The 16,831-nt window shown below is 36.1% G+C and overlaps 1 protein-coding gene across 1 annotated transcript in view; it reads left to right on the top strand.

Annotated features, from left to right (window-relative positions):
* The window catches only part of ANO2 (anoctamin 2), a 170,494-nt gene that overhangs the window by 112,875 nt on the left and 40,788 nt on the right, over nucleotides 1-16,831 (top strand). The window contains exons 15-16 of the mRNA XM_042835091.1: nucleotides 9,263-9,337; nucleotides 13,250-13,451. Of these exons, the coding sequence (XP_042691025.1) occupies nucleotides 9,263-9,337; nucleotides 13,250-13,451 (277 nt within the window). The remainder of the gene's footprint in view (nucleotides 1-9,262; nucleotides 9,338-13,249; nucleotides 13,452-16,831) is intronic.

Below are 16,831 nucleotides of genomic sequence, written 5' to 3'. Positions count from 1 at the left end.
AAAAAGAAAAAAAAAGAGTGTGTTTTTTTCATGTACTCATACGCATATGATATGTATGCATACGCCAACATGCATGCACTTATCTACATGTATGTCTGTGTCTATTTATATATGTATACACACAACTTGGCATTTTTGAGAATGTTCAGAAGAAAGTTTTTAAGTTGGACAAGTACTAGACCCTTTTAAAATTATCTTGTCCTTCATTCTGCCAGTTTCTCTGCAGTACTGACAGAGAAGAGGCTGGTATGTATCTTTCACCAGGCTTTTTTGTGCTCTATGACCATCATCTAGCACAGTAACCATTGCATCATATGTCTGTTATTGTGAAAGGGATATAAGTATCTTGAGGCAAAGGACCTTGGCTGCTCAGACATACTTCTCCATTTCAAGGCAAGTTTGTAGCCTGTAGAAGAATTGTTTCCAATCGTATTGCAGGGGACAAAACTCAGCTATGTTCTTGGCTAATTTATTCTGTTCTGTCTGAGTGGCTGAAGCTAGAATAAAAGCCAAGAGGTGCCATGGTCACCATCTGTAAGAACCTACAGCCCAACCAGAAATCTGCTAGTAGTTTTTCTTAGCCAAGTTGCAGCTAAATGCCAAGACTGGAAGATGAAGATCGTCAAATTCAGCCTGGAAATAAGCCATGCATTTTCAACAGCAAGGGTAATCAATATTGTTAGGACCTAATGAGACTTGTGACTTCATCATAGAAAAACTTAATTTGTGATTAGAGGTTTTTCTAATAAGAATATTAGTTAAACCAGATTTTATTATCCTTATAGCAAAAAAAAAAAAAAAAAAAAAAAAAAAGTACAGGTACAGGCATTGGCATATGGTCAGAGTAGCAGCATTTTTATCTTTCCTCTTAGATAATCTGGGGGCCTTAGTACAGACTTGCTCAAATTCCTGGAACAGTCCCAGGAATTTGCTAAAACAGTTTTCTACCTGTAGTTGTCACTGTGGAGCACTGTAAGATTCCAGAAATGTTCATGTGTCTTATTTGTACCTCCTTTTCTAAGATCATCCTGGTATACACTGTCTTCAAAAACTGCCTGCACTGCAGGTTCCTTCTGGCTCTTAGCTTCTTTTACCCTCTCAATAGCTCTGAAGTATCCATTTCTCCTTGCCTTCGTCTTATGCCATGCTTAAAGTAAAATTACAGTGACACTTTATTTCAAAATAAGCTCATTTCATTCCTTGTTTAAGCCTGTAATAGACATGTAATTTTTGATGTGTTATTTTAATGTGGATGTATCCTGTATAGGATGCCACTGTTCTTGCTATTGGATGTTTATTTTGACATCAAGTTTTTTTCACATTTTAAAGCTTTTATTTCTGCTCAGAAAAATATAGATATAAAAATGGCATTAACTCGTTTGATATTTTTTGTACGTATTTACAGATGAACTTCTGCACTTTGTTATTGGAAATATAATTCTATAGCTTTTTACTGTTGGTTGCTGTGCAAAATCTTAGGAAGCCAAGAGAAAGAGGTCCTGGATTCTATTCTTTCCTGATCATCTTTTACTATATTCCAGTCAATTACTGCAGTTCTATGTCTTGGTTTGGCCTAGTTTGATCTAGTTCAATGACAAGGAGGTGAAGGGACCCACAGACCCATACTCTGGGAAAAGGCATATGAAGGAGGAAAAGGTAGGGAGACGGGCCTGGAAAAATGATAATGGCAGCAATTAGTTAAGGAAAAACTTAAATATAGTAGTAGAATGCGAGATAATAAAATATAATACAATTTGACTATAATTGAAGCTAATAAATCAAATAAAATCAAGAGAGTTTCTGAAATCAAAGTTACATTAGTAGAGTAACTAATGCTGTAGGCAAAACAGCAGAGGAGCAAAGAAAGAAGAAGAAAGTCTTGTGACTCCCAGACAGTTTTATCTTTCCCTCTGAATGAAAAACAGAAATGGAAAAACTGAGTCTTCTGGGAGTTGTAGTTCATTCTTTTCTTCTGAGTCCAGGAGACCGGAAATATCAACAATCCAAGAAACTGCAGCATTAACTGTTTAACTCCCAGTACACTGCATGATGTTATAATGTGGAATTCCAATTAAAAAAACAAACAAACAAACAGAACCTTGATATATGTAAAACCCAGTGATGTCATTCAGGTTGTTCATGTGCAAATGAGTCAACAGCCTGAACTGCAAAATTAGAGTTACAAGCCAGGAAACGTAAGAAATAAAAGGTGTTGTTTACTCCTTGAGAGCAGATTAAGCTGGCATTATTGATGGTTACAAACACCTCCTTTGAGATGTTCTCTTGTGGGAAAATACAAATATAAATAAATAACTGTAATACTTGTGATCTGAGCGAACTGGCTGTGATTTAATTCACAGAGAAACAGAACTTTCACAGAGCTGCTTGGTGCTGTCCAAGTGTGGTATATTTCCATGCTTCCACATCCAAAAGCCTCATGTGAAGACGCAGGTGCACTGTGCAGATGTGCTGGACCTTTATCAAGTTAGGTAACATATAATGTTATAAACAAAAAATGAACCATCCAGCAAAAAGCCTGATCATGGGTGTCCAACATTCTGGCTTGCCTGTGCCACACTGAGAAATTGTCTTGGTTGCTCCAAAAGTATAGCTTCCTATTTATTTCAATGGAAATTTAAACAGATACAAAGAATACAACAATAGTTGATATACCAAATTCTCAGCTACGAAACAATATTTTTCAACACAGTCACCATAATTAGCTCTACTTTTCCATTAGTGATGAACAAGCTTTTTTTTTTTTTTTTTTCACTGTTCACAAGACTGTGTTTAGCCAGCTTATATGAATAAACTTATTTGCTGTAACTTGAGCCTGCACTGCACTGTGTCCCATGCTCTGCTTTTAGAGCAGACAGGCTTAATAGAGAGCCCATGTTGGTTGTTACCAAGTTGCGCCAGGGCTGAGCCAGGCTACTCAGTGGGGTAGAGCCACCATCATGACGAAACAAAGCAGAGGTCTGGCTGCAGTGTGATCTGTGCCAGGATGCATATAGCCTTTGGTCATCAGGTTGGGTGTGCCTAGCCTAGACAGAGTTTTGGTTTAGTTTTACTATCTTTTCTGATTTTTTTTGCATTATGTTTTTAAAATTTTAATGGGAAGAAAAAAAATCCAGAAACATCACATTAAGTCATGAATACATGACTACATCCAAAACAGCTACATACTCAATATTTTTTTCTTCTAATTCAACTGTGAAAGTAGAATTGTGTTCAAAGAATTTAAAAATGATCTATTATGTTGTCTTGTTTGCCACAGAAACATAATCTCTGTTGAGAACTTTTCTGTCTTCATGTAAAAATTTCCATGAAATGTAGTTTCCTCTGGGGAACATGCCACAGCATGACATATCTGCCACTGAGACTGTTATTCAGATGATCAGTGTTAGTCTACTATGTCAGTAATTGTATACATTTCTTGAACTGCTCCAAACAGATTCCTTACCTATCGGGCTGAGTTTTCATTAATGTCCCAGAAAGCTTTTCTACCTCTAAAATCCAAGAAATGTTCAATAATGAATAAATAATTCATATATATATGATGTTCAATAATTGATTAAAATGAGATGAGTTTCCTAAGAAATCTATTGACAAATTCCATTAATTTAGAACAAAACACAGTTATTATCTGCAATGTTCAAGCATAACACTTTCCGGACAAGATATTCTTGAAAACTCACAGTACAGCCTTATAACGGCTAGATGGCACTACTGACAGTGAATTGAGTGTGATGTGAAATACCAAGTGAAGTTTTAGATTTGAATTTCTTATCAAGAGCCATAACAGAAAATAACATTTTCTGTTAGCATTTAAAAACTATATTGATAAAAAATTTCAAAATTTGGTACTTAAATTATTGCCATCCATGCTAAGTGACAATATTTTCATCCACTTTTTTCTGACTTCTGATATGTTAATTTTTCTCTTTGGCTTGGTATTATAGAGAATGGCAAACTCATAGCAAAGTCACATAAGGTTAAAGAAAGCACATCCAATAGAGAGAAAGATGACCAGATGGTATTCTGACCTTTTCCTTCCTCTATCCAGATGTTCTTTTCCTTGCATGGCCTCCCTTCTTCTGTCAAAACCTTTGTGTCCTCCATTACAAGAAGCTGGGGAAATACTTTCCGTGACTTTCATTCCACTGAGTTCTCTTCAACCTTCATTTTCTTGCTCAGTATTGCAAACTAAATATAATGTGCTGGGCAATTGGTGTCAGGGCATTGAGGGGCTCTGAGAAGAGACTGGGGATATTCACCTGTGCTGAACATGGTCAGTTCCAACATCTTCATTAGCCCTATAATAGGGGACATCAGCAAAGCTCTCTGTGACTCTGGAAGAATGTATTTAGGAAAGGAAAAAATGCCACAGAGGCAGAGAGGAGGGAGGGAAAACATGAGAAAAAGGCCTTGAACAGCAAAGGGAGAGAAGAAGGAGGAGAAAAAGGTGCTCCAGCCAAAGGTGCAGAGATTTCTCTGGGATCTATAAGAGACAGTGGTCCCATTATTAAATCCCCTTGTAAGATGGCTGAATTCTTGTATAAACTAGAACAAACTTTTTTTTTGACAGCTGAGGAAGGAGTAATAGCAGTATCCTCTGTAGCAGGGCTGCTCCTACAATTAATGTATATAGCTCCTCTGACGAAGGATTGAAAGATGAAAATAAGCTTTTAGAAGCCCATAACAGACAACTGGAAAATAAAAGTTCTTATTCTGGGAACCTAGACCAGCAGGGTTGTCATACGAGGAGTAGCCCCCTGCCCACACCACATTACGTGTGACAGTGTGCCTGCACACAGCTGCCAAACCTAGGGATTTATTACAGTGATTTAAAAAGAAACCACAAGAGAGCATATCAGCTTGCCTCTTAAGATTAGGGGACATGAGTGGCTGAAAGTGTGGTTATTAATGGACACAAGATTTCTAAACTTGCATCAATTATCATGCATTTGGCCCACATGTGACTGTGATGCATAATGAGGAAAATCATTCTCTGATTCAATGGATAATAGCTGCACATAGGATCATGTGGCCAAACAAAAGCAGTGTCCCAGTAAAAACTGGTCTGTGGACTTCAATGGAGGAAAATCAAAATTATATCATAGAGCTGGGAATGAAGAAGACAATCCATGGTGATGCTTTTGAGAGTCCAGGCCTGGTTATTTTCTCAGCCTGGATGGAGGACCTTATCTTACAATAAGCTCCTCCCTACAAATATGTCACACTTGTGTCCGTACTAAACCCTTTAGTAGCCTTGGAGGCTGATATCCAACAAGCCACCCAGTTGGTGGCTGATCTAGAAGAAACAGAGTGCCCTAGGACCGGGTACAATATGTGCAAATGGGAAGGGGCAAAGATTCTCCCTGTAAAAGTACTAAAAGTAGGAGACCCGCCCCACAGACTTCTTGACTGGGACCTCTATGGGTATCCTGAAAACAGAATTTTACTGATCTAATCTGGGCTGGGGTTCAATTTGCAAAAACTTATCACCAGCCCAATCATGCTCTCCTCCAGCTATGAAGGCAGCTGGAGGAAAATAAAAAGTTTCAAAATATCCCCAAAAAAGCAGGGGTAAGAAATACTGAAAAAATACCAATGAGGACATGGAACTTGGAAGATTTCATAGATCTTAACAAAAGGAAAAAGCCTCCTCAAGTGACTTGGGCCACTATGTCTGAGCCAACTGAGAAAAAAGAATTGTTGATTCTGAAGTTACTTGCATGACAGAAGATGCCAGCTCCCTTGAACCTAGGGACTCCAGAAGAGACCAAAGGCCCTATATTGAACTATTTTTTTGGTCCTGGAAGAACATACAGTGAGTTATGGCGTTAGTAGACACAGCGCAGAAACCTCAATTATTTATGGTGATCCAACTAAATTTCATGGAGGTAATGTGATGATTGGTGTGTCTGGGGACTGTCTTGTAACCAGTCTTGTAACCTAGACATGGTTGAAGCTGGGGGTTGGGCATCTACCACCATGGGAGTGTAAGTTGTCTATTCCCTCAGTCCTGGTGTACTTACTGGGCATAGATACACTATGGAGTCTCTCTCTCCAGATGACTGTGGGAGAGTTCAGACTAAGAAAGAGATGCATTAGTATCTGGGCAGTGCAGTTGATATTCAGAGACCATGTGAAGCACAAGCCTATTCACCTCAGGTCCATACTGGATTACTAATACTAAACAATATAGGCTCTCAGGGAAGCAGGAGGGAAATCTCCAGAGCGGTGTGGGAGCTAGAAAAAGTAGGATTGATAAGACCTGCACATAGCCTGTATAATTCCCTCATATAGCTAGTATGAAAGTCAGACAACATGTGGAGAATGACAGCGGATTACAAAGAATTAAATAAAGTCATGCTGCCCATTCATGCAGCCATCCTCAATATTGCCTCCCTGATGGATACACTGAGTAGGGAAATAGAAACCTACCATTGTGTCCTAGACTTGGGAAATGCATTCTTCAGTATTTCCATCCATGAAGAATTGCAACACCAATTTGCATCTATGTGGGGAGGCAGGCAGTGGACCTTTCAGGTCCTGCTGCAAGGGTATGTGCACTCACCTACTTATCATCATAACTTAGTGGCACATGACCTAGCAGACTGGAATAATCCCAATAACATCAAACTGTACCATTATCTTGATGATCTCATGTTGACGTCTGGAGGCATTAGGAAAGGCAGTAGGTTCATTGATTACTCATCTACAAGAGAAGGGGTGGGCTATAAACCCACAGAAGGTGCAAAGACCAGGCCTGTTGGTGAAATTCCTGGGTGTAGTTTGGTCAGGGAAGACCAAAGCACTACCCACTGAGATAATAGGCAAGGTCCAAGTGCTCACAGTCCTGACTGCACCAAGCCAGCTTCAAGAGTTTTGGGGTGTACTGGGATACTGGCATTACTTTATATTGCACTTAATGCAGCTGCTGAGGCCTTTATATCTATTCACAAAGAAAGATAAAAAACAGGACTGGGAGAGAATAGAACAAGAGGCATTCCAGCAAGCAAAACTAGCAAAACTGTTAAACTAGCCTAGGCTCTTTGGTGATTTTCCTCCTCCGCTCTACCCTTGTGAGGCCCCATATGGAGAACTACATCCAGGTCTGGTGTCCCAGCACAGGAAAAATGTCATGATTTTGGAGAAAGCCCAGAGGAGAGCTACAGAGATAATCAGAGGGTTGGAGCACCTCTCCCATAATGACAGGCTGAAGCAGCAGGGCTTGTTCAGTCTGGAGAAGTTTGGGCTTTGGGGTGATCTCATTATGGCCTTCTAAAATTAAAAAGGGAGATTAGTTTATAAATAGGAGGGAAATAAATATTTTACGCAGATAAATAGTAGTAGGAAAAAGGGGAATGGTTTAAAACAAAGGGAGGGAAGATTTGGGTTAGATGTCAGGGGAAAGTTTTTCACTGAGAGGTGAGTGGAGATGTGCTGAAACACATTGGCTAGAGGGATTGTGGATGCCCTATCCCTGAAGGTGTTCAAGGTCATGTTGGATGAGGGCCTGGTATATTAGTTCCAGTTGAAAGGGAGATGTTTTCTTCAGAGTGTCTGATATGATGCCAGGTGTTTTGATTCTATGAGAAAAACAATGCTGATGTTTACTGTTACTGCTAAGCAGTGTTGTACAGAACCAAGGCCACTCTCAGCAAAGGGCCTAAGAAGCTGGGAGGGAACACCACTGGGATAGCTGACTTAAACTGTCCAAAGACACATTCTGTACCATAAAATATCATGCAGAAGTTTTGAAAGGGGTGGGAATTCATCTTGCTCTCTTCCATTGCTTCAGGGGCTAGCTGGGCACTGATTGGGGTGGTGACCAATTGCTTCTGCATTATTTATTGTGTGCATTCATAGATATATATGTACAGTCATAACTATTATCCTTTTTCTTTTCTCTATTTTAATAGAGATAAATTATATTTTAGTATATTATATTATTAATATATATTATATTATATAATATATGTAATATTATATAATATAAACAAATATAATATATATAAATATATTATATTATATTATATTATATTATATTATATTATATTATATTAATATATTATATTTTAATAAATAGTTTTATCTCAACCCATGAGTTCTACTCTGTTTTTATCAATTATCTCTCCCATCCCACTGGGATTCTATGCTCCTATGATCATGTCTTCAGTCTAATTCTACATCTCAGAAAATTCTCTAAAGTAAGTGATTAGAGTATATATTCTATTCCTGCCTGTACTTTAGGAAAGGTTTTTATGAAGTTGTTATACCTCTCTATTTTTATTTTTATATAGGTAAATCATATCTTGAAAATGGTTTATTTGAAAATATTAAGCTCAGTTCTTATCCAATACAAATTCATTTAAATTCCAAACAAAATCTGGGCTAACTCCAGTGTAAATGAAATACTCATTCATGGGATTGCAATGGTGCTTCATTGAAATGCAAACAGCAATGGGCTCAGAATCTTTACTTAACTTGTTTAGTTAAGTTTTAGTTTATCTTAAAGTAACTACCTTATTATTTTATATAGGAGATAGGATTCTCTCCTCTTAAATCTATTTTCATACCTCTTCTTACATGAGATGGACTTGAGTTTGGGAAAAGTAAAAGTATACAATATTTTACTGATCACAGTTACTTTAAATTATTCAATAATGAGGGAGAAGAAGAAAACAAAGTTGGCTGCAAAAGTTAAAGAGGGTGTTTGCCTTTGTAATTCCTCTGTTCTATAATCCAAGTATTCAAGAATGATTAGGATATCACTGCAAGAATTAATTTACTGGCCACATATAGTTAATAAAGCCATTAGACAGAAAATCTGGGTCCAGTGATAGCATTTTTTTCATGATTTCTCCTGAAGTTTTGCAAGAAGCAATTTAAAACGAATGATTGAACCTTACTCTGACTGAAAGTAAATTAAAGTGAATTTTAGGTTCTAATCCTGACATGATGAAATGTGGATATACCTGGTTGCATTTTTTTGCAAATATTATAACCTAGTTACACGTTTTTTCCTGATTTCTCAAGTATTTTCTGTATAGTCTTTCTTAAACTCTTACCATGTTTCTTCCTCAATGTAACATCTGCTTTAAAATATCAGACTAAATTTTTTAAGTCTTATAATCAACTTCAGTTCTAGAACAGGAGAAGGGAAAGTAAGAACGTTATTCACTGATAGATCTTATGGACTTTAATATTTTCTTTTCCACAGTTCCATAATGGCTATTTTTTTTTGTCACAGGATGGAGAAGACAAATTGACTTGGAATGATCGTATGCCTGGATATGCAGCAAATTTTGGATTGATTTTATTTATGGTAATATAATCTATTTCTCCAAACTTATTAGGTGTGAGGAACTTAGTGATGAGTATCTTGGATGGAAACCTGAATAATACTCTCAAAGATGCTAAAATATACAGATAGCTAGGGTAATGACCTACAGTTGATGAGAAATACATGTCCTACGAGGAAGATTCATAGAGCTTAAAATATGTTTTCAGCTTCATCCACTTTTTTGTTTTTGTGAAATTAATGCATCAATATGGTTTGATTGAAGTGGTTGCAATCCTTAGTGAGTTCTTAAGATGCTTGTCTTTTTTTTTTTTTTTTTTTTTTAATGAAATTTTGCTCTTCCTGTGCTTCATCCTTGAAAATAGTTGTTAGTGAATATTGCTGATAAGTGATGACATAAATGAAGCGCAATTGAGAATCAAGGGATTTTTTTCTCTAGTAAGATAGTCCTCGTAAAAGTCTAGTAAAGAGACATGATCAAATTTTGAGTTGAATATTTGTTTGTAACTACACATTCCATTTAAAGATTCACAGGTAATATATTTGTGTGACTGAAAATGGAGTTGCAAATATATGAAAAAATGGATGTATTTTTTCAGCATTCTTGAAACCTGTTCTGTATCAAAATGGAAAGTAAGGCTGATTATTTTTTACTGTTCATAGTGCTATGTTTCGTCAGATTATGAAAATGCTTAAAGTTATTTGCCATAACTTGAGTTACCACCACACTGTGACCTCCATGTGTCCTGGTTTCAGCTTGTACAGTGCTGATCATGCATCAGTGTTTGGTTGTTGCTGATCTGTCCATGTTGCTGACAAATGGGGGAATGCCTTCTCTCAGTGGGGTGGAGTCAATGCCATGATGACATAGTGGCAGGGAGCTGACTACAGTACAACAGCACAGGCTGTGCTGGCCTCTTGCAGCATGCAGGCCATGGATGTTGTGTTCTGTTCTTCTCTTTCCCAACTTTATATAGTGGAGTTTCCCTGAAAATTCTAATCCTGAAAGCTGCTAGCAATTTTCTTATTGCAAGCTTTTTCTCTTTATTTCTCATTTTCAAGCAGAATCCCCTTTCAAGCAGAATGGTGTTTTTTTCTTTCCTGGCCTTTCTCTTCTTTACTAGGTGTACTGGTTTTCTTGTTCAGTTAGTCGTTACACCTGGTTTATAGTTTTATGCCACCAAATAATTCCAATGTTTCCAATTCCAGTTTTACAGGTGCTTTAAAATCTGATCAAAGCTCTTCTGTTTACGTAAAGCCTCTACATGATTATAGAGGGCACAAGATCCAAACTTGATTAAAGCAGTGCCTTTTGAAAGGATTTTTGAAATAAGTTCACAAATCTTATTTTTGATCAATAAGATTAGTGGTAGGAGGAGGTCTAGCCCCAGTTGTCCTAATACCATTTTTGCTTGCATGTCATTAGTAATAACATGTCACAATTCATAAACTTTGCACTTAGAAAGTATTTGTTGCAGCAAAGATTTCTAATGTAGTTATTACATTCTCAGTATCTGCTGCAAGAGAGTAGTCTGGCATCACCTTTCTTTCTGTTACATGTGCTTGACTCAAACAGAAGTAGAAAACCAATTATTGTAATGGCAGAAGAGTTCAGTCTGTTCCTTCTTTTGAATACTACTGCCCTATTACTGCTCACATGGCATAATACTTGACTCTGGAATAGTTCCACTGGAGAACTGTTCGGACATTAAAATGTTATCTTACTTGGAGGAAGGTATCACTTTAGCCCAGAAAGTTTTGTGCCACGATGATACTTCATCCTCCAATAATATTTTGTTTAAATCTTTTGGTCAAGTTTAAGATTCTGGTATTTGTCTTCCATTAGATGAAATTTCCACTTTCTCTGTTTAGTGATGACTATTCTTATAATGACTGTTCTTCCTGAGCTGTAAAGCTATTATTTGTAAGTAGGTGCTCGTGATGGAGTTAGCTGTCTGTGGAGGTCCAGATTGCTCATTGGCTCCAGAATGATGCATGCAAACTTACTTCACTGGTTTTGCTTGCCCATCACAAGAGTAAAAATGTTAAAGAAATAAAGAAATACACAGGAAAAATAGGCAGAAAAAAGAATACTTGGAAGGTGATGAAGGGGAAGGAGACTATGATCCAAAGTAAGAAAAATAAAAGCTTCAAGTGACTCTAGAGATGCAAGGTGAATTAGATTACCACAATGTAGTTTTGTTTTACTTTGTCTTATTATCAAGAATAATCTCTCCATGTGGCAATTGGTAGTGGGCAAGTTCAACGGCCAAGTTACATAGTTCTGATCTTTGTGTTCCTGTCATAGTAAGAGCTGTGCATATTGTATACTTGCATGCTTGGCAGAAAAATCAAAAGAACAACAACAAAAAAGTCAACATAATGAAAACTAAAAGAAAAGGAAAGAAACTTTCATTCAGAATATTGTATATTGAGATTCTTATTCTTTAGACTAAGATTTGAATGAAAAATATTATCATGAAGAAAAAATTTTAACTCATCTGTATTCAATTTAACATTAATGAATGATTCCTTTAAATAAATAAAACACGACATATTTATAAATTTAACATTTTATCACAGTTTTCTCAGAAAAACTGTTTTGAATTCTGCCTGATATCTTCACGTTTTTGTTCAGTTCATAATGAATACTATTATGCAAAATTTGCCTAGCTTTTCTCTGCAACCTGTAAAAACTAGCTCTTAATCCTGTTCTGGTTCTTTTGATCTAGTACTATTCATGAGTCAGTCTTTCTCTGTATGCAGAGAATCACAGAATCATAGAATTGCTCAGGTTGGAAAAGACCTTCAAGAGCAAATCCAACTGCAGCCTAACCATACTACCCTAACAGCCCTCTGTTAAATCATGTCCCTGAGCATCACATCCAAATGGTTTTCAGACACATCCAGTGATGGTGACTCAACCACCTCCCTGGGGAGCCTATTCCCCAATTAGTGCTAAACCAATTCAGATTCAATAAAGTTTTACCGAGTCATTAAAATTAATAGATAAATTTTGCTGAACTTGTGCTTTGAACTTTGGCTCCTAGGCCCACTGAAATAATTACATTAGTCTGATCATTCATATTTAAGTAGTCTTTTTTTTCTGAGGATCTTTAGATGTTTTACATATAATAACGAATTCTAGTGGGTACTAGAAAGGCAAAAATGGAAAGGGAAAATATATCTTCCCTCTCTTTCTTGATATGACTATGAATATTGGCTATTTTTTAATTGTTATTGTTTTAAATTGATCTTTTCTTGTGGGTTTTGGAGATTTTCTTTAACTGGTACAACACAGACTTGTGAAAATCAAATTCTTCTTGTGAGAATTTGACTTTTAGTCGAAGTGCTAAATTTTCTCATCTCACAGGTCAGAGTTAGCCACAGAAGAATCCCAGGAACAGCTGATTTTTAGGACAGAAATGTGAGATGAATCTCTAACTGTGTTTTATCTTAAAAATAATAGTAGGGGAAATACATGTTTTAATTTGTAGCAATAGAATTGCTATCATAAAGTAGCACTTCTGCAGGACCTCCTTCCCTGGCTTCACATATATGTAGGTCCTTCATTCCAAACCACCAGAACCTATTGGCAGGAAAAAGATTTTTTAATACTGTTAATATCTGCATTTAAACCTGAACCATCTGAGTTTCACCAGCACAGAGTGGATAATTTCTGGAGCTTTAATCTCAGAGGACATGCACTATTTTAGGAATTGTTGTGTTAGCTTATAATTCTGCATCCATTTTTTTTATTATGCCCCTATTAGTTTTGAATTCTCAAATTTTAGTTTAATTATACCTTTATTATTGTATTGCTTGAAGAAATAACCACAGAGTTCTAAGTCATAGAACAAACTAAACATATAATTCAGTGCTTCTGTTTAAAAGCAAGTATCATAATTAAACTAACATATGTATATTTCTTTACAGATTACACTGACATTTTCTGCTGTATTTGGTGTGATCGTATACCGCATTACTACATCAGCAGCTTTGTCATTCAGCACAAATGAGACAACCAGGTCAAATGTTCGAGTGACTGTGACTGCGACTGCTGTCATCATTAATCTCATTGTCATACTTATACTTGATGAAATTTATGGAGCTGTTGCCAAATGGCTGACAGAAATTGGTAAAGCTAACTCACCATATTCCTTGTAATCTAGCAGATTTACATAAATTAGCTCTGTTATAGTTTAATGAAGCTCATACAATCATTCAGGCCAAAACTGTATCCAGATTTCCAGCTTTCATATAACTGAAAAGTTACAAACTGTGCATGATCTGAGCAATTTTGTCAACTGCACCTGCCTTGACAAGAAATGGCACAGTTTTTAGGGCATGACATTGCTGTGTGGAAAGAGTAAAAAGAAAAGAAGTTGAGGCTCCTCCTACTGTCAGGTTCCAGACAAAAGCTGGGAAATCTGTTGTGTATGTGGGGCAAGTGCAGAAGGAAATCATCAGCCTTGAGAAAGTGTACAGCTCTGAATCGTGAGAGAAAGAAGAATTTCTTTCTTGCTTTCAGATAATTCTCCCTATCACTTTACATTTCTTTCTAATCTTGGTAGCTTTATTCAAGTAGCATTCCTAATTAACCACAAGGTGTTTTGTTTAAGAAGGATCCAGTGAGTAAACAAACATCTATTATTACAAATTACCTATGTTAGAAAATTCATTCAGTCAACTTTCTCCAGTGCATGTCTCAGATGCCAACTGTAATTAAAAATTTTTTTTTAAAGACAATTCATTAATGGTGATAAATGTTTACATTATGAACTTTCATTGTGCTGCACAGAGCAAGACATGCTTAATTTTCTTTTTACACTGCAGCTAATGTAAAAACTTCTTGGGTAAGAGGAATAGCTCTTGACAACATAGGGTTCTATTGCAACACCAAACGTTGCCAGTACTTTGGGTGAAAAATTAAGTACATCTGTTAGCACAAGAATAGTACCACTGATTGCATTTTTCATAAGATCAAAATAATTCATCTGCTTCTGTACACAGCAAAGCAAGGCAATGACACCTCTTTCTTCCAGATCATAACAGCAGAAGTGCAATTATATCCTCATATTGTAAAGTTAACATGTTACCTTCATTAAGCAGATAACGACAGACTTGATTTAGAACTCATTTGCTCACTCTGAATTTCAACAAGGTTAAAAAAGGATTAGTCGAATGGAGACAAATTTAAAGCTTCTTGTGTTTGTGACTTACAAAGGCAGTAATGTATTTGGTGAGCTAAGGCCCACACCAGATATCTGTGCTCATTCTTCACCTGGAAAGTTTCAGATACCTTTTTTTTTTTTTTTTTTTTTTTTTTGTGTGTGTGTGTGTGTAACGTGCTGCACAACCATTTATTATGAGTATATTGGGTTTGTTTGGAGAATTTTCTCTCTTCCTAATGCATCTATTCCAGCTTAACCCAATTATTGCATAATGGGCTCTTTTAACTATAGGGTAAATTCTGTGCATAGTTCTAATGGTAACAACATATTTGAAAGTGGGGAGGGAGTAAGGAACTGAATGAGTCTCTGGAACCATATATGGTGTGCAAATTTTTGTCCAATGGCTCATCTCATCTTTGTGAGAGTTCTGCACAAGCCAAAAGCCAGAGTTTCTCTCCCTCAGTTTAAAAACTGCAGTGCTGTTACTGGATATTCCTGTCGCCCTGAGCAGTTCTATGGATCTATCCATCTTATGGCATCATCCACAAATTTTTCAAATTGTTTGAAAACTTAATTTGGGTTTTCTATACAAATAGATAAAGGGTAGCTCATCATACCACATGCTGAGTTTTTATGAGAATATGGTTGAAAAGGTCACAAATAACATCAGGCTGTGGGACTCATAAGCATTTTGTTATTTCTTTAGTATTCAAATAAATGTTTCTTTCTCCCTTTTTAAAAGAAATCAAATATAAATAAATAAATAAAAACTAATCGCACAAGCATAGCACTATTTTTAATGAAATTCTTAAGCTAGAGCTCTGGATTTGTCTCATCAATTCTGCTACAGAATTTCAGTTAAGAACTTAGCATAGTAAAATTATCTCCTCTCACATTAATTGAAAGCTCACAATGAGCATAGCAGTACAAAATCTAACTCAGATATAATCTTTAAATGAATATCTCATTATAGAAAAAAGGCATAAGCATATTTTTGTGAAAGAAAATCTATGTGCTTTGTTTTCATCATTCATGAACTGAAAGTATTAATGCTTTCTTCAACTGTTTAACTGATATATGCATTAATATATGAAGGTTGCTCCAAAGTAATGCCTCTTATTTTATTAGATTGATCCATGACATCTGAGGCGGACGTTAATGGTGTGACAGTAGATTTTGAACCTCCCAACAGTATTCTGATATATATTTTGTCAATGTGTGACTGATGGCAGCAGAAAAGGGCAATTGGACAAAATGTTGGCTGACATAGAAGGGTGAAGGAGAAGTGCGCAACTGAATTCCTCCATGGAAAAAGTTGCATCCATTCACATTCAGCAGCACTTACCAACTGTTTATGAAGAGCAAACAGTGGATGTCAGTGCAGCGAAATTTGGATGACATAGTCAACATTTTCCTAGAAGCTATGCCATCATAACATCTGTGAAACAATGGGTCATCACCTCAGGTGCAGATTTTTATGACAGCCAAAAATACATAGCTAAAATGACTATATTGAAAAACAGAGTTTTGCAGCTGAGAATCTACTCTATAAAACAGTGTTGTGTTTTTTGTATCTGTTGTAGTTTCTATTGAAATAAATAGGAGGTATTACTTTTGGAGTTCCCTACACACACACACTTTACATATATATGTACGTATACATTAAGTTGAATAACAAGAACTAATTCTTTTTTTTTCTTTAGACTCTAGATAGCTAGTAGAACTGTGTAAATGGAAGTTGTATCTTTATCATGTTTATATATCTTTATCATTTTCTCCTCCCTCCATTTTATTGCTGTTTTTTACCAATATACACCTTATATTAATAAAATATATTTAATACTATTATATATTTAATCATAAATGTCAGAGTGCTTGAAGGTCTTAGCTAAGATTTCACAGACATGTCCCGAAGCAGAGGAAGCTGATGTGGTCTGCCTAGATTTATCACAGCACAGTTAAAAAGATGAGAAAACAACTGAGGTATTGTCAGATTCAGGCAAGCTATCAGGATTTGTTGGTTTTGATACTACTGTACTGCATAGACAACCTTAAGCAACTTGAAATCAAGTTTATTATGTTGTCATCATTAAAGTTTCTACCAAAGCATCTTTAATTTCTATCTGGAAGATTGGAAAGACTCTCTGGAAATCCAGAGTCAGATGGTGAAGGAGTTAAAGTGCTTTAAAAGAAATTAAAATGATGAAATAAAAAAACAGTGTGAATCTGAAGTTTGTAGTTTAGTATTGTATTTGGGGATATCATGGATGTTTACATATTTACTAACTGATTAATTAATTTCTCTGGTTTGCTGCTTTCTTTTTTTTTTTTTTTTTGTTTGTTT

The sequence above is a fragment of the Centrocercus urophasianus genome, unplaced genomic scaffold (assembly GCF_019232065.1).
Source record: "Centrocercus urophasianus isolate 14NV4802_14NV808 unplaced genomic scaffold, USGS_Curo_1.0 seq_5, whole genome shotgun sequence".
In the NCBI taxonomy this organism is placed as follows: domain Eukaryota; kingdom Metazoa; phylum Chordata; class Aves; order Galliformes; family Phasianidae; genus Centrocercus; species Centrocercus urophasianus.
The sequence above is the reverse complement of the archived record's forward strand: the minus strand, read 5'-3'. Positions and strand labels throughout refer to the sequence as shown.